This window comes from Macaca mulatta, chromosome 5 (assembly GCF_049350105.2).
Source record: "Macaca mulatta isolate MMU2019108-1 chromosome 5, T2T-MMU8v2.0, whole genome shotgun sequence".
Classification (NCBI taxonomy): Eukaryota; Metazoa; Chordata; class Mammalia; order Primates; family Cercopithecidae; genus Macaca; species Macaca mulatta.
Genome location: NC_133410.1, coordinates 21,453,698 through 21,478,855, shown reverse-complemented (window position 1 = coordinate 21,478,855; position 25,158 = coordinate 21,453,698). Strand labels below are relative to the sequence as shown.

General features: G+C 37.5%; 1 protein-coding gene across 1 annotated transcript in view; it reads left to right on the top strand.

Annotated features, from left to right (window-relative positions):
• ADGRA3 (adhesion G protein-coupled receptor A3) overlaps window positions 1-25,158 on the top strand; it is a 131,633-nt gene that overhangs the window by 91,726 nt on the left and 14,749 nt on the right. Inside the window, exons 11-15 of the mRNA XM_015138107.3 lie at window positions 2,195-2,356; window positions 5,313-5,516; window positions 13,216-13,429; window positions 13,639-13,847; window positions 24,489-24,613. Coding sequence (XP_014993593.2) covers window positions 2,195-2,356; window positions 5,313-5,516; window positions 13,216-13,429; window positions 13,639-13,847; window positions 24,489-24,613 — 914 coding nt within the window. The remainder of the gene's footprint in view (window positions 1-2,194; window positions 2,357-5,312; window positions 5,517-13,215; window positions 13,430-13,638; window positions 13,848-24,488; window positions 24,614-25,158) is intronic.

Here is a 25,158-nt window from a genome sequence, read left to right as displayed (position 1 = left end):
TCTCTACCCTCAGGATGTTTACATTGGAAGTAAAATAAGGAAAACGTTGTGATACATTATGGTAAGGGCAGTAAAAAGTCAGAAAACTTATTTTAATAGGATCAAGCTGGGAGAAAGTGGTACTTTACAGAAGGTCAAGTGGCAGTTTAGTTGGATGCATTTGTCCTGTTTTTATGTGAACACAGACATACAAAGACAGCCCTCCTACTACTTCTAGAGTCTATCATCTTAAAAGAGAGGCCAATTTCGGGATTAAAACAGTAAAAGCGCCAACATTTTTTGAGTGCTTGCCATGTGCCAGGCACGGTTTTAGGAACCTTGTGTTTATTATTGGAACTTAATCTCCACAACATTCAGAAAGATAGGACTATTATTATCCATACTTATGAATAAAGGAAGCGGAGAGACCAAGAGGTAAAGTGTTCAGGCTAGGTACTCATGGTCAGCATTTGAAGTCCTGTTCTCATCTATGTCTTTACTGTGGTTGCCTCATCCCGTGGTTCCAGGATTGAGATCTGGTGGATTTCCAAAGGCCTGACTTTTTTGTAAAGTGAACCAGGGTGGGATGGACTGAACTTCTTTCAAACCCTATTCAGCCCCCGTAATTATACATCGTGTGAAGTGTATTGGATGCAAAATGGGATTGAAATTTCAACGGAGATCTTCTGGGATGATCAAAAGACATCTGTTAAGACAGCTCTGGCTTTCTGGCTTTGCACTGGGGCTTAATGCCTTTTAATGCTTACTTCTTGATTAGGGACCCAGCCAGCTTGCAAATTCTGTGATCCCACCTCTGGAATGTTTTTGTTGTTCTTTCTGCTGCACATCTCCCTCTAGTGAACGTTTTGTTCAATACAAAATCCTCTTGACACCAGTATGTCTCATTAGCCCTGGACGGTTCAATTTATTTCTCTCAGGTGAGACGTACAAGTTATAGTAAACAATAGTCAGTTGACTTTTCAGTGGCTTTGCCTGACAGGTGTTTCATTTGTAAGTTACAAAGTGAGCAAATAAAAGTCTGATAAATGAAACAAGTAAAACGAACAGTGGAAGAGTGCATTTATTTTATTGTATTGGATCTTAAAAGCGTTCATTGAGTTGGGAGAAAGGGAAGACGCAGTTCATTCAAGGTGTAGGAAACTGCATGTGCAAGGGGATGGGGGTGAGATTATACAACACATACAAGGACGTAGCAGTAGCTGGACATCCCTAGAATGTTGAACATGTGCAGACTAAAGAGGTGGGCAGTCTTTCTTTCTTTCTCTTTCTTTCTTTCTTTCTCTCTCTCTCTCTCTCTTTCTCTCTTTCTCTCTTTCTCTCTTTCTCTCTTTCTCTCTTTCTCTCTTTCTTTCTCTCTTCCTTTCTTCCTTTCTTCCTTCCTTTCTTCCTTTCTTCCTTTCTTCCTTCCTTTCTTCCTTTCTTTCCTTTCTTTCCTTTCTTTCCTTTCTTTGCTTTCTTCGCTTTCTTCGCTTTCTTCGCTTTCTTTCTCTCACTGTCACCTAGGCTAGAGTATAGTGGCACGATCTCAGCTCACTGCAACCTCTGCCTCCCAGCTTCAAGCGATTCTCCTGCCTTAGCCTCCCGAGTAGCTGAGACTACAGGCATGGGCCACCATGCCCAGCTAATTTTTTTTGTATTTTTGGTAGAGATGGGGTTTCACCATGTTGGTTAGGATGATCTCGAACTCTTGACCTAAAATGATCCGCCCACTTTGGCCTCCCAAAGTGCTGGGATTACAGGTGTGAGCCACCACACCTGGCTGGCAGTGTGTATTTCTTAATAATAATAGTTTGATTTAAGCTAATGCATGCACGAAAAGGAAGTGTTTATAAATGGTTTTCTAGATGAACAGTCAAGATCTTTTTATTCTGGTATTCTGTGACTTCCTTTCCTTCCCTTTAATCTAATTGCCTTTCTTTTCCTCCATTCGAGATATCACCTGGCAGTCTTTCCACCAGTGATGTGGTGGCCACTTCCTATGCTCTTTTGCGCTAAGTATTACTAAATGGCTATACTTGAATGAACTGTTCATATCTGAAGATGTTTTCATGAGAAACAAGTAAAGTGCCTATTGGGTTCTCATGTGGAATTTGAGTCTGAAGGCCAGTCTCACTGTCTCATTAGGATTTTGATTCTACGAAATAGTTCATGGTGGTTTTAAAGATCTTTCTTTTTTCTCGTGAACCCCTGTTAGCTAGGTGACGTGATGGTTGACATTGCAAGTAACATCATGTTGGCTGATGAGCGTGTCCTGTGGCTGGCGCAGAGGGAAGCTAAAGCCTGCAGTAGGATTGTGCAGTGTCTCCAGCGCATTGCGACCTACCGGCTAGCCGGTGGAGCTCATGTTTATTCAACAGTAAGTGTAACATTATCATAGACTCCTGAGGAAATAGTGCATTTCACACAGCTCTCACCCGAAAGAGATGGGTCTCTTCTCTATTATGGGGTGAATATCTTCTCTCACTGCTGATTATACAGAATTTCTTCCCTAAAACATTTTATGAGTTAATTTTGTTTTCGAGTAATGTTTTCTTGGGAACTGGAAAATACTTTCTTAATCTGTAATTTGAATGTTTATCACCATCTAATCCACTGAAACTGTTTCTGCAATAGAAAATAAGAACACTATTGTATTGCCCTGCTGGCATGTACCCATGGTCCATCTGAGCTAATACTCTGTTCTGGGCCCTGAAGGATATTTTGAGAGAATGTCTGATTGTTTGCCCAGGTTTCAATCTCAGAAGAGAACTGGGATGCCCTCCAACATTTGTGAAGCTATTGGCATTTTCAGTCAATCCCACTCTTGGGGTAATGAGTTATTAATAAATAATGATCACTCAGTTACATAGTATTAAGCATTACTTATGCTAAATTGAACTGTTGTAAATTTCTTTATATACTACTTACTTTTTCGTCCTAAAAAGGTGGTGAATACAGTAAATAATGTGATATTCCCTTTGATCTGGTCCTTGATTTTCATTTCCTAATTATTTTAGTGGGCTGACGTAGTGTAGAATATTCTACACTTCCTCCTGTGATTTTACACAGTTCAAGATTACTTATTTTCCTGTTGATTTCTGAGACCTTTTTTTGATGTTACCATGTTTTATTGCTCCCTTTGCTCAATTAAGTTTAGTTATTTTTTCTGAATAATAAATAAAATGGAGCCTCAGCATGGCTACTGTCTTTGTTTTTTATTGCTGTTTTTTTTTTTTTTTTTAATATTTTTATTTTTGGTGATGGAGTCTTGCTCTGTCACCCGGGCTGGAGGGCAGTGGTGGGATGTTGGCTCAGTGCAGCCTCTGCCTCCCATGTTCAAGCAGTTATCATGCCTCAGTCTCCCAAATAGCTGGGATTACAGGCGAGCACCACTATGTCTGGCTAATTTTTGTATTTTTAGTAGAGACGGGGTTTCATTATGTTGGCCAGGCTGATCTTGAACTCCTGACCTCAAGCTATCCACCCGCCTCGGCCTCCCGGAAATGCTGGGATTACAGGTGTGAGCCACCGCGCCCGGCTGGGTCACTGTTTTTGTAACGTAAATCAGTGGAGTTTCCCTCTCAGATTCGTGACCTCAGTTGAGACTAGCTTGTCATATTTATGTCCACCTCGGCCATTTAGATCCATTTTAAATCTCATCCTTTAACCATCTTTATTAATCAGCTGGAAGAACTTCCCCCCCTTTCTCTGAACTGCATTAGTTTTTCTGGGAACCCAAGGGTACAATAAAGGTCATAGTAGGAATTTGCATACCATCTCAACGTGTAAACAAAGTTCCAGGAGATGATACATCTACTTATAATAAGTAAAATGATACGGCTTCACAGGTGCCTCAAAATGACAGATTTCTTTCTTTCAACCAAGGTTTCATGTGTTGGGCATGATGACTGCTGCTTGTCAGAAGGTCTGGTGGTGGTTTACATGTGTCTTTGACTAGTAAAAAATTGGAATACACATGATTAACAAATAAGTTGAATTAAGACTTTTCACTATGTTTACATTGTGAGGCAAAAACTAATACAAAGATTCTTTATGCTTGAAAAGTTTGGGAACCACTAATTATTTTCTGTCACATGCATAGGACTTTCCAAATTCTACTTTATTTTTTATATTTTTAAATTTATAGATTATTATTAGATTACAATTAATAGATTGTAAGCATCGTGCACCAAAGTTTCATGCTTTAAAGAAAAAGACATCTATATGTGGTACTTAGAATGGTGCCTTGCCTGTGGGATAGGCACATACTTAATCATCCTTAAAGGAGGGAGATGTCATGTTGTCCTTAGAATTTACACTAAATCACTGAATCCTGTCACCCTGCTGGATGTGAAGGTGTGGCTCCTTGTCACTTCTCACGCCCACTCTGTCCTCCGGCGAGTGGGCCTGGTGGCTGTCTGTATCGACAGGTCGTATGTTTTGGTGGTTCCCCTTGGTTCATTCTTATTCCTGAATTCCTTTACAACTCTAGGTTAGGTGCCATATTTTTCAGATGCTTTTTCCGACCTAATTTGCTTTTTTTTTTGGAGACTGAGTCTTGCTCTGCTGTCCAGGCTGGAGCGCAGTGGCACAATCTCGGCTAACTGCAAACTCTGCCTCCCGAGTTCAAGCAATTCTCTTCCCGCAGCCTCCTGAGTAGCTAGAACTACAGGCATGTGTCACTACGCCCAGCTAATTTTTTGTATTTTTAGTAGAGATGGAGTTTCACCATGTTGACAAGGCTAATTTGCTTTTTAAATCTGTTCATTTCCTACTATTTAAACTAACAGATCTCTCTTCCTTTTCTGAAGAAACAGCTTTGGAGAGAGTCTGTGTAAAGCTTTTATCAGTGAAACTTAATGCAAAGAGTTAATGATCTTCCTGTAAAAGGAAAAAGTGAATATGGCCAGATGTGTCGAGTGCTTTCCCCAATCTCTAATATTTAGCTCTCATCCTTCCTGTAAGATGAGCATTTAGAGGGTCCACTGATTTCTCTAGCTGCATTTTTTTTTTCAGGATGCTTCCATTTTTAGCTTGTCGTTTCCTTCAAAGTGCTCCTTAAATTATTTTTAATTGACTTCTTAGACCTGATCTTCCGTACTTCATGACTTCTTTTCCTCTTGTTTGGTCTCCTTTTCATTTTAGGACATCCTTTTCATTCCAAGGTCTTTTTTTTTTTTCCTGCCAGTTACCTACACAGTGATTTTGTTTAGGAAGAACCTGGGCTTTCTGGTTTGGCTAATGCATAGTGTTTTGTGTTTGAAAAGTCTTTGAAAGTGCTTTTCCTTTGTGCTATAAATCATTCATAACTCCTGTTTGATTGACTTTTGAAGTATTCACCCAATATTGCTCTGGAAGCTTATGTCATCAAGGCTACTGGCTTCACGGGGATGACCTGTACCGTGTTCCAGAAAGTGGCAGCCTCTGATCGTACAGGACTTTCGGATTATGGGAGGCGGGATCCAGACGGAAACCTGGATAAGCAGCTGAGCTTTAAGTGCAATGTTTCAAATACATTTTCGAGTCTGGCACTAAAGGTATGTTACCTTCTGCAATCATTTAAGACTATTTACAGTTAAAGTAGAGTGCTCCGAATGTTCTGCTTTGCAAAATAACCTTATTAGAAGATTTTTTTGCAGGGAGGTAGGTATTATTGCTTTTTCTATTATTTTAAAGAAAACTTTAACCAGGAAGAACTGCATTACGACTTCCATGGGCGTAGGCGTTTTGGCCTTTGATTCCCTCTCCCTCCATAAAAATATCAAAAATTACATTTTGTAACTGCAGTGGTATAAATGCAGATATCCTATTACATATTAAAATATTTTATTCAACTTATAAGTTTATTTTTTTTCGCTCCTGATTTTAAGACAACAATATGTTTTCATGGGCCCCTAAAAGTATCATGAACCTTTGGCCCTGTGCCTGCCAAGCCTAGTGGAGAAGTCAACCCCGAGGCCAGGCGTTTAATCAGGCAAGCTGTATATCAAAAGTTTTTGGCAGAAAATACAAATATGTCATATATCTTTAAAAAAAAGTTTCATTGAAGCAAGCAAAATGAAAGCATTTTTGCTGATTTTTAAAATTGGGGGTTTAGATATATTTGACTACACCATATTGAAGCAAATAGAGGAGGCACAACTCCAGCATCCTAATGGAACTTAATTTTTTTCACTTACCTTTCTGTGAGCATGTGTAATTGTATTCTCTGGGGTTTTCAATATCACAGTACCTTATTTCTGTCTTGTCCCTGAATAATATCACAAACAATATTCCGGTCATTTTAATGGCTGCATAATAACTGATCCAACAGGTGTCAGGTGTTCCGGTTTAGTGTGAGCACTCAATAAATATTGAATGAATGAACGAATTAGTGTATTTTTCTATACTTTTTCTTGGTGACCACCATTAAAGAGAGCCAATTTGCTAAATTTAGAAAATCCCAACTGCCCAAGAAAATCTCAACTAGGTCAAAATGTCTGATAATAATATATTTACTTGATACCCTATACTCAGAGGAAAATTGGCAAGATTTGCCTGTTAATATTGGTGCTAAGGGAGTATTTGATGCACTGTGCCACACTCCTTTGGACCTGCTCAGCTTTCCTTATTGTGTCTTATATTAGGAAAAACAAAACAAAACAAAAACCACAAACATACTATGAAAGCCTAGAAACAGCAACACAGAGAAGCCCATGAGAGAAAGGTGTGTTTTTTGAGGAAAACTTAAAATTGATGAACACTTCTGTCTTAGATGATCACGGTTGGTAGAAAGGGATTAAAAATGATGAAACCCTACATTGCATCAATTTCACAACGTATCCCTCTGGGTAAGGAGAGTTTCTACTTGCTAAAGTAGAAAGCTTTAGATGGACACTCAGATTTGTCAATTTCATGCTATTCTATCCTTTTGTTTTGTTTTGTTTTGAGACGGAGTCTCGCTCTGCCGCCCAGGCTGGAGTGCAGTGACCGGATCTCAGCTCACTGCAAGCTCCGCCTCCTGGGTTCACGCCATTCTCCTGCCTCAGCCTCCGAGTAGCTGGGACTACAGGCGCCCGCCACCGCGCCCAGCTAATTTTTTGTATTTTTAGTAGAGACGGGGTTTCACCGTGTTAGCCAGGATGGTCACGATCTCCTGACCTCGTGATCCGCCCGTCTCGGCTTTTAAGATCATCCTGTAACCAGAGAGCAAGGACACATTACACTATTATTCATGCTTCATAGGTGGACACGATTAAACTGAATAAAAAAGGAACACATCCCTCATGACACAAAATTGGTTAAAAATTCTAATATTAACGGCATAAAACGTGCTTAAGCTTTAGCACTTGAACAGAAAACTCTCTTTACATTTTACATTTTATACTACGGCAATGTTTGGTTTTTCTTTGCATCCTTTTTTTTTTTTTTTTTAAATCCCTTGAATATACTAACTAGAAAACCTGAACATCCAAAAACTGATTGCACTGCCTTTAAATGGGGAGCATGTGCTGCTATGTGAAGTTAAACCCATAAAGAGGCAGTCATTACTTAGCAGTAGGTGCCTCCTTGATTTGCTTCCTGCATATTTCAGAATCTCCGTCCTTCCCGCTATACTCCCTCCTCAGACTGCTTCAGACTTCCATCCTGTATTGCCCACACCATGGTAACTTCCTGGTTAGTCTCTGTCTCTAGGCTGTCCCTTAAAAATTCACCTTTCTCTCACAGATTGGTCTGCCTACGGCTGACATTTGGCTAACATGTTTCAGTACAACAATGCCACTTAGTAAAATATTGAAATACTTCCTTACTATTTAGCAAATAGCTGAGTGCTTCCTCAGCCCTCCTGGTCCTTCTGTTGAGACCAACACCCAGACCTCTCTTTTCACCATTTCACACCTGAAGGCCTGATGCCTGCAGAACAGGAGGCCTCTGGGAGCCTTCCCTTCTGTGCAGGCTGTTCTGATTGTCAGTGCCTGTGCCATTTCAGGTTGTTGTGAGCATTCTACCTGGATCCTCCCCAAATGGAAATTGACCTTGTACACCCCTTCATAAATGTCTCATGTCTCTCCAGAGGCTGTTGAGTAGCTTTATCATTTGACATCTTCACTCTCTCCTCACAGTACTTCCCACCTCTCCCTTTTATCCAGCAACAGCAAACTTTCCTTGGTTCCTCTCCCTACCACCTGGTCATTCACAAGCAGGCTTGTGCTAATTCTTCTACTCAATCCCTACTCCTCCCCTCCCTTCCCAGCTCCTTGGTGATAACACCCAGCAGAAATGTCACTCCAAGAAATTTTGCCTAATCTCATCCAGTTCTCCACTCCCACCCACCCTTGTCTCCTTTATTTTTCTTCCTCGTTTTTCCCATAATGCCTTGTTCATCTCTCATTACCTGTTGCAGGTGGGAGCCTGGGAACCAAGATGGGTTTATTGGTTGCCTGAGGGTGGGCCTAGTGCTGGAGTCATCAGTGACTTCTTACCTGGCTTCAGTTGGTCACTAGTTGGTGACAGAGTTGCCAACTTGCGTCTTACTGACAGCATCAATCAAATCTCTTCTAATTTTTTTTCTCAATGAAATGTTTCCTTTCACTGTGGTTACCGTAATTCAGATATGTTAGCATCACAAAATGGTATCTGTTTTCAGTAAACTACTTTACTTTTACTAAGGGCTTTGGAAATTAGCTGGTGTTTTGAGTTCAGCTGTATTGTAGCCAAAAAGGAGAAATAATTAGTTCTTTATACTTTACCTGATTAGAATTTAGAAATCAGTTTTTCTTTACACATCCCAGACATCTAGAGCTTCAGTCCAGCTGAAGTCTCTTGAATTTTTCAGGCTAGTCATTATGCATCTTCCTGCTTCGTGCCTTCATTTTTGCTCTTTTCCAATCCGTCCCCGCTTGGTGAAATTCCTGCTACTCTCCCTCTAAAACTGCCTTTGGATTCTTCCTTCTCTTCTTCAGACAGAATTAACCATTGCCTGTTAATGCCATTGTGCTATGTTCATTCTTCAGAATAATTATACGGTGATACAGTGGTGGAGCGAGCTGCAGTGAGAGGCCATATGATTACGATGACTAAGATTGTGGTCTCTCTGCAGCCAGACAGTCTGGGTTCAGGTTCTCTCCCCAACTTAACAGCTGTGCAAACATGGGCAACTACCTTAACCTTTCTGAATGTCAGTTTCTTGGCTGTTATGCAGATCATGAAATGGTACTTAATTCGAAGGGTTGTTGAGAGGGTTAAATGAGGTAGATAAGTAGACATTCACCGCAGTGCCTGGCACAGAGTAAGCACTCAGTAAGTATTAGCTCTTATTGTTTTGTTGCTGTTGTTACCTCTCCTTTGTTAGACTATGAATTTTGGGGGACAGGGACCACAGCTTATTTATTACATTGTATGTCTTCAGGCTCTGCATAGTTCCAAGCCCAGAATAACTAAACATTCAATAAATGTCGAATAAAATTAACAGCCAAACTTAATTAGCAAAGAAAGTCAGTTAAAAAAATTAATTCTAAAGTCAAATGTAATTGCTGTTAATCTTCAGCAGTGAGAAGATCAAAAGGTGGTATGCAGTTAATAATTATACACAAGAAAGTTATTAGGCTATGTTATAGTATCTGTCTGTTTAAAGTCAAGTAAGTGGTCAAGAAAATGTAAATAAATTAGTATTTTATTGTTTTGAATCAGATGTTTCTTTGGCTCATTTTGATTTTCATGTTAGAATTCTGTAGATTTTAATCCATAAAGATTTCTGAAAATTTTATCAACTACATAGTGGAGGAAGTCCAGATTTTTTGATAAGGAAAGATGTTAAAATCTAGTGAAAAGGATTTGAATTAACCTCCATTACGCTTATCGTTTTCCTTTTAGCTTAATGTCATTGTAAATAGTAAAATAAATAAATTTAGCAAAAAATAAAAAAAAAAGAAAAGCAGCTGTGTGGTAACAGTCATTTCATGTGTGTTCATATTTCATCAGTTTTTAGTGTTAAAATGAACCCTGAAACTGCATGGTAGAAGTCAAAACATGATGACGTTCTAGATTATTCTTGGCAATTTAGTTAAGGCATTTCCTCTCCCCCAGTCCCCAGATAACCATCTTCCACGGTGCTGCAGTAACAGTGGTAAAAATATACCACCGACAGCTCCCTAGAGTTCCCTAGCCTTTTGTGCTTGTCATGGCCATGATCCCATCTGGTCTTCACAACCATTTGTTAGAAAGATCATTAGCTGTGTTTTACAGACTCAGGTTAAACAAAATTGTGCAGTGTTAACCAGCTGCTAAATGGTGAGGCTGGAACCCAAATCCTTTCTTCTTTCAGATCCCATGTTCTCTCCATGGTATATGATTTTTCAATAATAAATATTGGAAACCGAAAACTTGTTTTTCCCAAAGGATCTTAAGAGGGATTTTTCTACTTTATTACCTCTTGTTTGTGTGTTTGTTCTCTGTTTCCCTTGCTGTAATCCATACATTTAAAAATAAATATATGGTTAAATGAACTTACAAACTTTGTGCTCGCCACCTTCAGGCCAGGTGGAAGAAGGTATAATCATGATAAATGCACCAAATTAAGTAAGTGTTTTGCAGTGACTAATAGATTTACAACCTTTCTGTAAATACTGATCAACATTTCTTTTAAAGAAATTAAATACACAAGTATTCATTCCATTGTTACTATAAAAATCTAAACATAGGCCGGGCGCGGTGGCTCAAGCCTGTAATCCCAGCACTTTGGGAGGCCGAGGCGGGCGGATCACGAGGTCAGGAGATCGAGACCATCCTGGCTAACACGGTGAAACCCCGTCTCTACTAAAAATACAAAAAGGAATTAGCCGGGCGTGGTGGCGGGCGCCTGTAGTCCCAGCTACTCTGGAGGCTGAGGCAGGAGAATGGCGTGAACCCGGGAGGCAGAGCTTGCAGTGAGCCGAGATCGCGCCACTGCACTCCAGTCTGGGCGACAGAGCGAGATTCCGTCTCAAAAAAAAAAAAAAAAAAATCTAAACATTATTGATACGGCTGAAGTTTGCCTTATCGGCACCCCTAGGCTACCTCTCTACATCCCAGGGAACCTGTAGTTATTTAGTAATGTTTGTATTGGACTTGGAAGGATATTTTAGAAGCCTTAAATATGTAACAACCATGAGTATATAGCTCTGGTCACCCAGTAATATGTCCATACTCCTTGTATTTTTCTGTACATGGTTTTTTTTTAATTGGTTTTACAGATTTAAACTTGTGTAGGAGACCTTTTTTAACTTCTAGAAAGCATAGATGTTATTCCCTATTTCGACTTCCTTTTAAAAAATTTAAATGACTTCTTTTAAATCAATTTTATTTATCATTACTAATACTTCCCCAAAGAGCTACACTTTGTTTTCAAGTCATTTTGTGTGTATAACAATATTATTTTATGAATTTTATAGTATTTGAATTTTAATAAATGTGCATTATGTAATACTTTATCAGGACTTTGAGCTTTTAACTAATCTATTTTCTCTCTGCCTGTGTCATTATGTACTTAGGAGAAATCTGTGTACTTAATAGAAATCTAGATTAGTGAATAAATTTATAATAAACTTTTTTTCACTTTAGATTATATTTGTGAGTGAGAATAGTGGGAACCTTTTCATGCATTTTCTCAAACATTTCTACTAAATATTTTCTTGGCATCTTCAATTTAAAAGTAATATTCAAACTTCTAAAATACATTGAAAAGATATTTATGGGTATCTGCTGTGATCTAACATTGTTAATTCTAAAGTCAATCATTTGGTTAAGTAGAATTGTTTTTAAAATAAACGTGTCATACAGACATTGTTCATTTCATAAACAGCTATTTTGATCAAATGCAAGTGCCAGGAACTGTTAACAAAAGGTTTCAAAAAGTGAATGAGATTGACTGTGCCCCAAATCCTCATACTCTAGTTCGAGGAGCAGACAGTGAGCCACACCATGGAGCTCCAAGTGTGCGTTATGACTAACGTGTGCAGAGTATTGTGTGAATCCAGAAGAGGGAGCAGCTAATCTGGAGACGCAGTATACTGAGGACATGTAATTAACTGTCCAAAAAAGCCTTATTTCAAGGACTCTGTATAAAATCTTCCCCCGGCTGCCAACCTTTTTCATTCTAATCCACTTTCCATTACACCAATTTAAAAGTTTGCGAGACAAAAGAATAGCGGAGCATTTCAGGTACAGATGCTGGCCTGTGCAGCGAGCATGGTGGCATAAAAAGAATATAGGATAACTTAAATTGATAACCCAGTTTAGCTGTATTTTAGGTTGTGCTATAGGAGTATTCAGGGGATACATCTGAGCAATAGATTTTCGTCAAATTATATGGTAAACTTAGGATTTGGGCTTAGTATTATTTAAACATTGCAGAACTAAGGTGTTATTTAAACTGGAATAACATGATTTGTTTCTTAAGGGGAAATTCTGGTGAATATGGAATTGGAACAAGAGAGGTTAGAGGCCAAGAGAAAGGTTGTGTAATAAATTCTTCAACTATGGAATGTTTTTAGATGGTTAATTGTTCACTTCTTTGGTATATAGATTTTTTTTACTGAATGCTGAATAATTTATTATTTAAAAATCTTCAATAAAGAAACTGAAAAACATTCAGTCATCAGCATTTTCAGTTGTTCCTATGTGTTATTATTTTTTTTTTCTAAATGTGTTTCCTAGTCTCAAGGAAATTTCTGCTAAGTGTACTGAATCTAAACCTCTATTATGTTTGTATAATTTCATTCTTTTGTTGTATGATAGTTTGAATTAATCATAAATCACCTTAAAGTTCCATAAGCCCAAATTAATTATACTCACATTTGTGATATGCTACATTTGTGCTTCTTTATCATATTTTATCATTGTAAAATTGATACAGCGTGATCGAGATCTTGATCTGTTTAATGCCATCTACTTCAACATATAATATCATGGGAAAATTAACATTGTAATTTGAAACACTTTTCTTGTTTACTTATTTAACTCTTTAGAAGTTTGCATTTCTATTTTATACTTCTTTTAATCTATGTTGTTATGTGGTGTTGACATTTCACTTGACTGATGATTTTTTTAACTATTAAATTTTGTATATACAATTAAAAAAAATGAAGCCAACCTAATTAGACCACTTTTGTAACTATCTGACATATTTTTTCTGGTTTATATGTACTAATATAGTGAGCTTTTATATATATATATACACACACATATATATATATATTTTTTTTTGTTTGTTTTTTTCAGAATACTATTGTAGAGGCTTCTATTCAGCTTCCTCCTTCCCTTTTCTCACCAAAGCAAAAAAGAGAACTCAGACCAACTGATGACTCTCTTTACAAGCTTCAACTCATTGCATTCCGCAATGGAAAGCTTTTTCCAGCCACTGGAAATTCAACAAATTTGGCTGATGACGGAAAACGACGCACTGTAGTTACCCCTGTGATTCTCACCAAAATAGGTTTGTATGCGGCATATGTTCTCCTGTAGTCAGTGGACAATAGGCCTTACAGTTGACTGTTCCTAAAAATGCTTATTTTAGTGTTTTCTCATTTTAATGAGTCACTAGCGAAAAAAGATCTTGCGGAGTACCCATTACTGTTTAAGTTGACATTTATAATTGTTTATGAAGTTTGTTTCAGAAATACTTTTATTTTCCATTTTCTCCAGATGGTGTGAATGTAGATACCCACCACATCCCTGTTAATGTGACGCTGCGTCGAATTGCACATGGAGCAGATGCTGTTGCAGCCCGGTGGGATTTTGATTTGCTGAACGGACAAGGAGGCTGGAAGTCAGATGGGTGCCATATACTCTATTCAGATGAAAATATCACTACAATTCAGTGCTACTCCCTTAGTAACTATGCAGTTTTAATGGTATGGCAGTTGTTAACTTTATGCATAAACACAATTCTAAATTTTTCCTATGAATAATTAAGCTCAAATGAAGTGTTTTTTTTTTTTTTAATTTTTAACATAATTTGCTTCCTTTGATTATATGAGATGATACGTGTTCTAATTCTGATTTTAAAGGGAAATTAAGTTACTACCAAGTGAAATATATGGGATTGAATTTGGTATATAGGAATTTTAAATCAACTTTATAAGTCAATCAGTTCAGCTAATCTTTGACCTTAAAACTTGGAGAGACTGTTTATATGGTCAGATTCCCTCTGCCCAGAAGGAGTGATTTTGTTTGCTGAAGGATACACAGTGAGTAGTGAAAGAACATTTTCCTACTTTGCAATTTAGCACTGTTTCCCACTACATGTTGTAATTGTTAGACTCTATTTGAATTTAGAATTAATCATGATAATTTCATTTTTGTCATTGCAAGTGACAGTATCGACACAAAGAATGTCTTTTCAGTTTTAATGCCAATCAGTCTAGTGTTGTTTTCTGTTATTTGCCATTGTTAGCGCTTATTACAAGTTAAGTCTTATCTCTTATCTGAAATGCTTGGGACCAAAAATGTTTTGGATTTCGGATTTTTTCCGATTTTGGAATATTTGCATTAGACTTACCAGTTCACCATTCCTAATTCAAAAATCTGAAATCCTCCAAGGAGCATTTTCTTAAAAAGTTTTAGATTTTGGAACATTTTGGATTTAGGATTCTTGGGTTAGGGATACTCAACCTGTAATTTTTTGGGAGTAAAATAACAATTATTAATGTACAAGAGCAAGTGTTTTTATTAATGAGGTCTTTAAATGAATCTGACTCCTGAGCAGATAATTATGAAATAAACCATGCTAGTTCTTATTTTGTATTGTAATTATTATAAATACTGACATCATGGAGTATATTTAGAGTATAGTGGAAGGAATTACTAATGCATGTGAAAGACATTTCCCAGGAATGGTTTGAGGTTACTCTGGGTGTGAGGAACTTCTACGTTATTTCTGATTCCCAGCTGTAAATCTGTTTTCTAGAAAATGTTTTATCAAAGTGCTAAATACCTTGAAACATGATATATTTTACATTTCATGAATTTTTCTTTCTTTAAAAAATAGCATTTAGCACTAGAAATGATCTTGAAGTAAGTGTGAATTATAAATAATTTTCTTTCTTTTTTTTTTTTTTTGAGATGGAGTCTCGCTGTGTCGCCCAGGCTGGAGTGCAGTGGCCGGATCTCAGCTCACTGCAAGCTCCGCCTCCCAGGTTCACACCATTCTCCTGCCTCAGCCTCCCCAGTAGCTGGGACTACAGGTGCCCGCCACCACGCCTGGCTAATTTTTTGTATTTTTAAGTAGAGGCGGATTTTCACTGGGTTAGCCAGGATGGTCTCGATCTCCTGACCTCATGATCCGCCCGTCTCGGCCTCCCAAAGTGCTGGGATTACAGGCTTGAGCCACCGCGCCCGGCCTATAAATAATTTTCTTTGGCTCTTGTTTTTTGTTTTGTTTTTGTTTTTTCAATTCAACTTATATCTTACCTGGTACACTGGTCAAGCAAGCAGAAAGGTGAATAGGTTATTTATCAGGGTAAAGGGATTATCTTTACAGTGACATAATTGAGCATTTTATACAAGTGTAAGCAACATACTTAAGCATATATGTTATCTGGCCCAGCTGACAGTGGGTGAATTCTACGCTGGTTAGACTTGGCTATATTTGTATAGGCCCTTTATTCAATTAGGATTAACTTTAGTGTTGACAGTTTATGATTCTGATTCTCTTTCTAAATGGAAGATGTCTTGATTTCTGTAAGCCTGAATCTGGTTTCTGTAAGTTCACATTTTATTATTGTGTAGTCACCTTTTATTTATTTTTTATGTTTTTGAGACAGAGTCTCACTCCGGTTGCCCAGGCTGGAGTACAGTGATGCAGTCTCGCCTCACTGAAGCCTCTACCTGCCAGGGTCAGGAGATTCTCTTACCTCAGCCTCTTGAATAGCTGGGATTATAGGCATGCACCACAGTACCTGGCTAGTTTTTGTATTTTTAGTAGAGACAGGGTGTCACCGTGTTGCCTGGGCTGCTCTTGATCTCCTGGACTCAAGTGATCCACCTGCCTCAAGCTCACAAAGTGCTGGGATTATAGGCATGAGCCACTGTCACCTCTGGAATTAATGCATGAAGTGTTAAAGTATGTGGTATTTTCTCTTCCATTTTGAAAGTATTTTCTCATTCAGATTTTGAGTATAAAATAAACTGTGATGTACTGAGGAGAAATAATATTCAGCATTGTCAGAAATTTATATAATAGTTAAGAAAAAATTGAGCAAAATAGATGAAACACAAAACATACACAAAAATGCATTTTATAAGCCTTCGCTATAATATTGCACCCTGTGAAACTTTTATTTTTATTTAATCTAATACCAGTTTAAAGCATCTATTTTTGAACTTCCTAGCTGTTCTTCTAAACTATTTAAATTAGTATAATCCTTTTTATGGAAGGAATAAGCTATTCTTTTATCTTTCAGACTTTTAATCTCTTAAAAAATGTAATACACAATTCTTTAAAGCTAAAATACGGTAGTACTCAGATTTTTTTTCTATTTATTTTCAAAGACTTCTTCCTTTTCTTAAATGTAACTGTGCCATCTAGGGGCAGCAAAGAAAAATGTATTTGAAATTGTTGACAAAATTAAAGTTACTGCATGGGAGTTAGTTGCTAATAAAACATAAAGAAAAAGTTAATGAAATTATACACACTTTTAAGTAGTTAAAGTTACGTTTAGGATTGAAGAAATAGCTTTTAGAAATCAGAAAGCAAATTAGAAAGCATTATCTTTTTTCCTTATATTAAGCTTTTAAAAATTGATAAAATCCTATTTTTCTTGAATACCATCTTAATATATCATTTTATATGGTAAGTCTAAATTCCTGTCTTGGGATATAGTCCATAAAACTTTCCTTTATCTGATTTTAAGAGTTTTGAATTTTGAAAAAATGAGACATGAATAATATACTTGTTCATAAGTCTGAGTTTACTAAGGTCTCACTGGGAACCAGAAAAAAAAATTAAGCAGAAATTAGGTTTGCTTGAATGATATGATCTGAAATAGCCAGGTGGGGCAGGAAGATTCACAGGAGCTGGTGTCTGTAGGAAAAACAAAGAAAACTGAATAGAAAGTGGGGTAATGATTAGGTTCAAACTATGTAGTACTTAATACTTTAATCACTAGTGATGAAGATAAGGTAATTTATATACATTGATTCCCCTTTTGTTATTGTGTTCAGCTAAAAATATGAAACTAGAGAGCATTCATTCATTTTTCTAGGATGCTTTTACATTTGTTTATATAAAACATGCTGAATACCATCTTAATATGTCATTTTATAGATTAGAATGGCATTCAAAGCAACTTTGATATCATTTATTCTGTAATTGAACAGAGATACTAGTGATGTTTTTGTTTAAATAGTTTTCAAAGAAGTACTATAATCACGTGGATGTAATGTTTTATTTATTTCTACACATTAACATACAGTGAAAGCTGGAAGTCCTCCCCATCTCTCACATCACATTGATAAGTAACTACTATTTGTTTCTCACATATTGTTAAGGAGACCCTCGTGTTTATGGAAACAAAAATGAATATATGTTCCTATTTTTGTTGCATTTTTGCACAAAGGTTGCATGCTACATACACTGTCCTAAACCATGCTTTTTTCTATAGAGCAACATATCTTAACTATGATGGTGATGATGTATCTTAAAGAAGAGGATGATGATGGTGGTAGTGGTGACCAATCTTTATTAAGTACTGATGTGTCAGCCAGTCTTCTGATGTCTTTATATACATTCAGTTACTCAGCTCTTATGACAGCCTCATGAGGTATAAGTACTGTCGTCACCCCCATTGTACAAATGTGGAAACTGAGGCACAGAGAGGTTAAATGCCATGCTCACAAAGCTAGTGTTGGTAATGGGATTTGAATTCACAGTCTCATTTTGGAATCTGTGTTAATAATCCCTCTGCTAAGTCTCCTTTCTGAAATCCTCTCAAATCAATATACGAGTTTCCTCATTCTCTCTTATTTCTGAATATTATGTTTCTACCATAATTTATTTAGATATTTCTCCATTGTGTTTGTTTCTAGTGGTTTGTACAGTGTCGTTTCACACATTTAGTTGAGCATCTGTGGGACAAATTCTCTGAAGTGGAATTGATAATCAAAGGGACCAACTGGGTTTCCTTTTTCATTAAATTGAGGTATTTAGCAAAGTGCACAAATATTGGTTATATTTTTACAAAAGAATGTATAAGAACAAGATTTGTACTAGAGTGCTGAACAGTGCTCCTGTGCTTTTCTCTAGTCAGTTCCTGCCACCATCTCCAGATATCACCCTTTTGATGTCTCTCACTGTAGATAAGTTTGGCCTGTTTTTAGACTTTAGTTGTGTAGTATGTACGCTTGTGTCTGGTTTCTTTCTTATCATTACAGGGATGGGATTTATCTTCATTTTTGCATTTAGCAGCAGTTTATTCTTTCCCATTGCTGTGTAGTAGTCCATTGTATCAATATGCCAAAGTTTGTTCATTTTATCATTGATAGCCATTTCTGTTTCTAGGTTTTGGGTGTCAAGAAAAAGCTGCTGTGAGTACTCATGTATATGTTTTATGATGGACATGTACACTCAGGAGTGAAATTGCTGGGTTGTAGGCTTTCCATGTGTTTAGCTTTAAGTAGCTAAATCCATGCAGTTGACCAAAGTTGTTATATTGGTTTGTGGTCTCAATGGTAATGAGAGTTCCAGGTGCTCTACATTTTTGCCATGCTGGGAATTGTCAATCTTCAGTTTTAGTCTTCTAGTATTGTGATATATCATTCTAGTTTTAATTTGCATTTCTCTGGGCACTATTGATGTTGAGCACTTCTTTAGCTTTATATTGGCAGTTTGGGTATCCCCTTTTCCTGACGTTCCTTGCTCAAGTCTTGCCTATTTTTAATTTTACCTTTCATTTTTTTAATTATTTATAGGACTTCTTAATATGGCTTCTGAATGTGAGCTCCCTGTTGGATTTATGTGTTGCGTATATATTCTCCCAGTTCATGCCTTTTTTTCCTCAATATTGTTTTTTTATGAAGAGAGTTTCTTAATTTTTCTGAAGTACAGTTTCTTCATCGTTGTGTTGTTGTTTTAGTTAATGCTGTTTAAGAAATCTTTTTGTACCCCAAGATTATGAAGATCTTTTTTGTTTTCTTCAAGAAGCTTTAATATGTTTTACCTTTTATATTTAGTTCCATAATTTGACTGGAATTGATTTTTTGTTGATGATGTGAGGTAGGGGGAATAAAATCTTTAAATTTTTATTCTTTGTTCCTTAGTGGGAAAAAGCAACATAGATGTAAGTCATAGTCCTCTTTTTAAATTTTTATTTTTTTTTTACATTTCTGATTTCAGATCTATTTTAAAATTTTAATGGTAAACTCTTATTATAATGCTTTATACCCTGACACACAGGATGCCCTGATACATTTGCTTTGGATTCCTTTCCGTTGTTCAGATCCTGGTGAATTTAGACAATTGCTTATTTTAATTATTCTTATTGAGACAGTGATAATTATGGAAAACTTCCACTGATTTTATATTCAATAATTCTCAGGTCTGAAGTAACAATTGTAAATATATGAATCTCTGTCAAGTAAACAGTTTTAAAAACTTTTTCCTTTGATTTGAGTCCTTAGTAAAGATCATCTTTGTGATTTTTAACGCACTTTTGATGTTTAATTTCTCTGCATTCGTTCAGCTAACTTCTGTGGAGAACTTCATTTTTCACTTCCTGGCTTAGTTATTAAAGTTTGTACCGAGTAGAAGAGTAACTGAGATTATGTTTAGTGATGGACTCTGGTCATGTGGGTGCCAGAGGGCACAGTGGTTTTCCATTTTATTTATTACTGTGTTGCAAATGTGAGCAACAGTTTTACTTTTTCTACTCAAAGGTGTCTCATACTACCATTTTTATATAGTGTGTTTAGTAATGTTTTTGTTGTTATCGTAAAGCTTGTATTTATTTACTACCATAATTGAAAATAATTTGATTCAGGTTTCTGCTTTCTCTCTCTCATTGTAGAGCTTTAACTTGTTTACTGTCCTGGTATTCTAAAATTCTCAATTGCCATAAATATTTTTATATTCTTTTGGATTGTCCAATCTAGCCAGATTTTTTTAAAGGTGGGAAAGCTAATAATAGCTTTTAAATTTTTCAGTAGTTCTGTTTTACGTGGTTAATACTACCTGCATAATAGCTTGGATTTGCCTCTTGGCCCCCAAAGTCTATAATATTTACTGTCTGGCCCTTTATACTATACTTTTCCTTAGGTTCATTCTTCAGCAGGAAACCTGTTTGCATTTGGGCAAGTCAAAAATGCTCTTGTGGGATTAATAACAGCATAATAAGGAACTGAAACAACTCAACATACAAAAATTTTTTGATTTAAGAAATGGGCAAACGATCAGACTAGATATCCTGAAAAGAAGACATATAGATGACCAACAGGTGTATGAAAAAATTTCACCATTGCTAGTCATCAGGAAAATACAAATCAAAACCACAATAAGATATCTTACCCCAGTTAAATGGTTTGTGTCAAAAACACAAAAAATAACAGAATGTGGAGAAGAGATCTCTTATACATTGTTGATGGGAATGTAAATGAGTGCAACAATTATAGAAAATAGTTTGTAAGTTTCTTAAAAAACTAAAATAGAGCCACCGTATGATCCAGCAATTTCCCTGCTGAGTATATATGCAAAAGAAAGGAAATCAGGGTATTGAAGAGATACTTGTGCTCACATTTACTGCAGCACTATTCATGATAGCCAAGATATACAGTCAACCTAAGTGTCCATCAGTCCATCAACAGAGGAATGGGTAAAGAAAATGTGGTATATATACACTGAGGAGTACTACTCAGTCATAAAAAAGGATGAAATCTTGTCATTTGCACAACATGGATGAGCCTGGAAGTTATTTCATTAAGTGAAGTAAGCCAGGTACAGAATGACAAATAGTGCATGTTTTCACTCATATGTGGGGGCTGAAAAAGTTGATCTTATGGAGCTAGAAAGGAGAATGGAAAATACCAGAGGCTGGGAAGGGAAGGGTCTAGGAAGAGGGGGTGAAGTAAGGTTGGTTAATGAGTACCGAAGTACAGATAAAAGGAATAAATTCTGGTGTTTGATAACATGGCAGGGTGACTATAGTTATCAATAATCTATTGCATATTTATTGCATATTTCATATTTCCCAATTTGATTTGGTCATTACACATTATATGTATAGACCAAAATGTTACATGTATGCCATAAATATATACAATTATTATGTATCAACAAAAACATGTTGAGAAAAAAATGCCCCTGTGGAAGCAGTGCCCTGTATGACCAGTGACAGAGGTACTCATGCCTTTGTTCGGTCATTGTTGCCTTCTGTTTCAACATCTAGTTTCTTTTTCATTCTGTGTCACATTGGTTTGACTTTTGAAAAATAGCAGTTTGTTTTTATTTTAATTTTATTGTCAATTATTTTTAGAAACAGGGTCTCCCTCTGTCGCCCAGGCTGGAGTGCAGTGGCGCAGTCTCAGCTCACTGCAGCCTCAAACTCCCTGGCTCAAGTGATCTTCCCACCTCAGCCTCCCAAGTAGCTGGGGTTACAGGCGCGTGCCAACATGCCCAGTTAATGTTTTTGTTTTTATTTTTTTGGAGAAGTGGGATCTTACTATGTTGCTCAGGCTGGTTTCAAGCTCCTGGCCTCAAGCAATCCGCCTGCCTTGGGCCCCTCAAAACTCTGAAATTACAGGCCTGAGTCACTGTGCCTGGCCAAAAATAACTGATTTCTTTTAAACTTGAATGCCATATAGAGTATATTTTGAGAACTAAATTGGCTCTTAGTCGAATGGTTTTTTCGATGATATCCAGCTCCCCATATAGTTACTCTCTGCCAAGGACTATGGAAGGCACTTTTACCGCCTTTCTTCTACCCCTACTCCAGCCCCCTTGAGATGATTAGAGGAGTCTCCATTTTATAGTGAGGTAATTGCCCCAAGTCTTATAGCTGGTAAGTGGCAGCGTGTTACTGAACATTTCCTGCAGTAATCTAAAGCAGGCAGTGCACAAAAGGAGATGAGAAGCTAAACTAGATATTGAAAGTTTATCCTCAGTTATTAGTTCTGTACTGGAATAGAAGCTTTTCATTGAAATTGGAGGAAAATATGTCTATTCTCACTAGCATCTAACTGTTTTTCATTATTCCAACATTTCTTTGAATTTCCTTGCTGATATTCTGGACTTTTAACAGAATGCAACTATTTTGAGGCCATGATTACAGGCTAGTGTTATGGGCATCTCACAAAGGCAGATTGCTCAGAATTGGTCCTAATAGGCTTTTCTCTGGTCTTTTCCCTTTTGTGTACTTAATTTACAGACTGCAGGGCCTCCAAGGGCTGGAGCTGTCTTGTGTCTATCCCTGTATATCCATTACTTGGCACTGTGCCTGGCCATGGTGGACACTCAGTATTTGTCAAGTAAATGGGTGAATTGTAAGTTGGAGGCTCATCGTAGTATAGTTGAGTAGTCTAGCTGGAATTTAGTTTCCTGTGTTCTCATCTCTGCCTCCCTCTTACTGTGATTTTTGTCATTAACTGTTCAGCAGTTGATAAGGTGAGGGGTTTGTGAGGCATCCTGATACCGTCTTTTTAGATCTGTAATTGTAGATTGTGAACTTCTGATTCTTCCCTGGGAAAATTTGCCCCTTCCCTTCCTACTCTATTGAGGTCATCTTCCATTTCCTTGTCTGGTTGTCACTTATTTGCTTCCCTTTTTTTTTTTTTTTTTTTTTTTTGAGACAGTCTAGTTCTGTGGCCCAGGCTGGAGTGCAGTGGCGCGATCTCGGCTCACTGCAAGCTCCACCTCCCGGGTTCACGCCATTCTCCTGGACTACAGGCGCCCACCACCGCGCCCAGCTAATTTTTTGTATTTTTAGTAGAGACGGGGTTTCACTGTGATCTCGATCTCCTGACCTTGTGATCCGCCCGCCTCGGCCTCCCAAAGTGCTGGGATTACAGGCGTGAGCCACCGCGCCCGGCTTGCTTCCCTTTTTTTTAAATCTAGCTTTTTTGTTTCAGATATTTTATTAATAAGAGCTTCCCAATTGGAGTTTTATCCACTGTGGGTTCCTTCCACTATTCAGTAGTCACTTTTTAGCTTTAAGAGTCAGTGCAGAAAGAGAATTTAGTGAAGGGATCTGGTCAACCTACAGCTTTGACTCTTACAACCCCAGTTATCTGGCATAGTGTCCAGGACGGAGGTGTCTTTCCAACTTGCTTGGGTCTTTATAAGAGAGTAGCATTAAGATTTCAATTGTTGCATTTCAGAGAGGCAGTGTCTGCATTGTGTTTGGGAGCAAGGACCTGGCAGCCAAGCTCCTTTGAATCTAATCCTTAAGGCACGTAACTTTTCTGTGCCCCAGTTTTTTAACATATAAAATGGGGCTAATAACATACTTCCTCCTACAGTTATGGTGCTGGACACAGTCAGTGCCTGGATTGTTCACAGTCAATGCCTGTAAATGTTCTATAAGTGATGTGCTGTTATTGCTTATTTATTTTTTTAAATTATTTTTTTTTTTTTCGAGAAAGGGTCTCACTGTGTGGCCCAGGCTGGAGTGCATTGGTGCTGTCTTGGCTCACTGCAGCCTTGACCTCCTGGGCTCAAGTGATCCTCCCACCTCAGCCTACCGAGTAGCTGGGACTATATGCGCACACCACTAGGCCTGGCTAATTTTTAAAAATATGTATTTTGTAGAGATGCGATCTCCCGTTGTTGCCCAGGGTGGTCTCGAACTCCTGAGCTCAAGCCTTCTACCCACCTCAGCCTCCTACAGTGCTGGGATTACAGGCGCAAGCCACTGTGTTCGGCCATTTATTGATTTTTGAGCTCTTACAGGGCTCTTCCTCTTTGCTGCCATAATTGTGCTTTACTTATCTTCATCAAACATTGTTATGATCCAATTGTAGACCCCTGTGATTTTTCACCTCTTCAGGGACAGGAACCATGTCTTATCGTTATGTCTCCAATGCCCTTTGCAGTGTTTGGTCCATTTGTATTTGGGGAACTTGAAGTTGAACTTGACCACGATAGAGAGGTGTCTTTGGGGTTTACGTAGCCTCAGAGATACTGCTCTCATTGTGTCTGATCAGCTAGTGAATATGCAGAGTGATAACTGGGCTTAAAGGGCATTGAAAAGGATGAAGTCTGTTATGCTTTCTGAATTGCCCAAATATAGGGGGCTGATTTCTCTTTTACCTTCATAGCAGAGTCAACATTTCAATTTAGAAAGTAGGTGGTCCAGTGTAAAACGAGGGTATGCCGTAAGCAGTTAACACAACAGAAGTTAGGAAAGCAAAGTGTTAGGAAAATAGCGTGAAACATTAGTCTGAATAAAATAAAGAGACATAAGGGCCAGAGTTTTTGTTTATTGATGTGTTTTTGTCACTCAAAAAAATCTCAGCAGTTAAATGTGGAGAGAAGTGCTGCTAGAATGAATCTTTCTTTTTGCCCTCAGGATTTGACAGGATCTGAACTATACACCCAGGCGGCCAGCCTCCTGCATCCTGTGGTTTATACTACTGCTATCATTCTCCTCTTATGTCTCTTAGCCGTCATTGTCAGTTACATATACCATCACAGGTAAGAAATACATCTCGACAAAATAGATCTGCGGACTTTGATTTGAAGGACTTTATTTCACATTTAATTAGAATAAAATTGAGTTTGTTATCATCCTGTATTTCCAAAGTAAGGATGATTACTTTAGAATGTATTCATGCCTTATTCATTTCATGCCATTAGAGACATAAATAATTAGTATTTGAGATGATAAATTCAGTTTTTACAGCATCCAGTCAGTTTGCTGGGTTTGTATCTAGAAAAGAATATGGGAAATATGTATTGCAGACTGTGCGGTGAGTCACAGGGGCAATAGGATGTAAAGTGAGGCAGAAGTTTCTTACCTGCAGAGTTACGGGGTACCTCTAGGTATCAGACTGTATTATTACTATTATTTTATGACTTTTTGCCTATTATAATATTCTTTATTTTATAGATGGCATTTTTAAGAAAGTTTGTGGCATTTAAGCTTGGGATGTGTTTTTTGTTCATTGGAGGCAAAGCTATAGAAACTTTTATTTTGTGGTAGGAAATAATGAACTAAAAGGATTTGCTAAGCAGATATT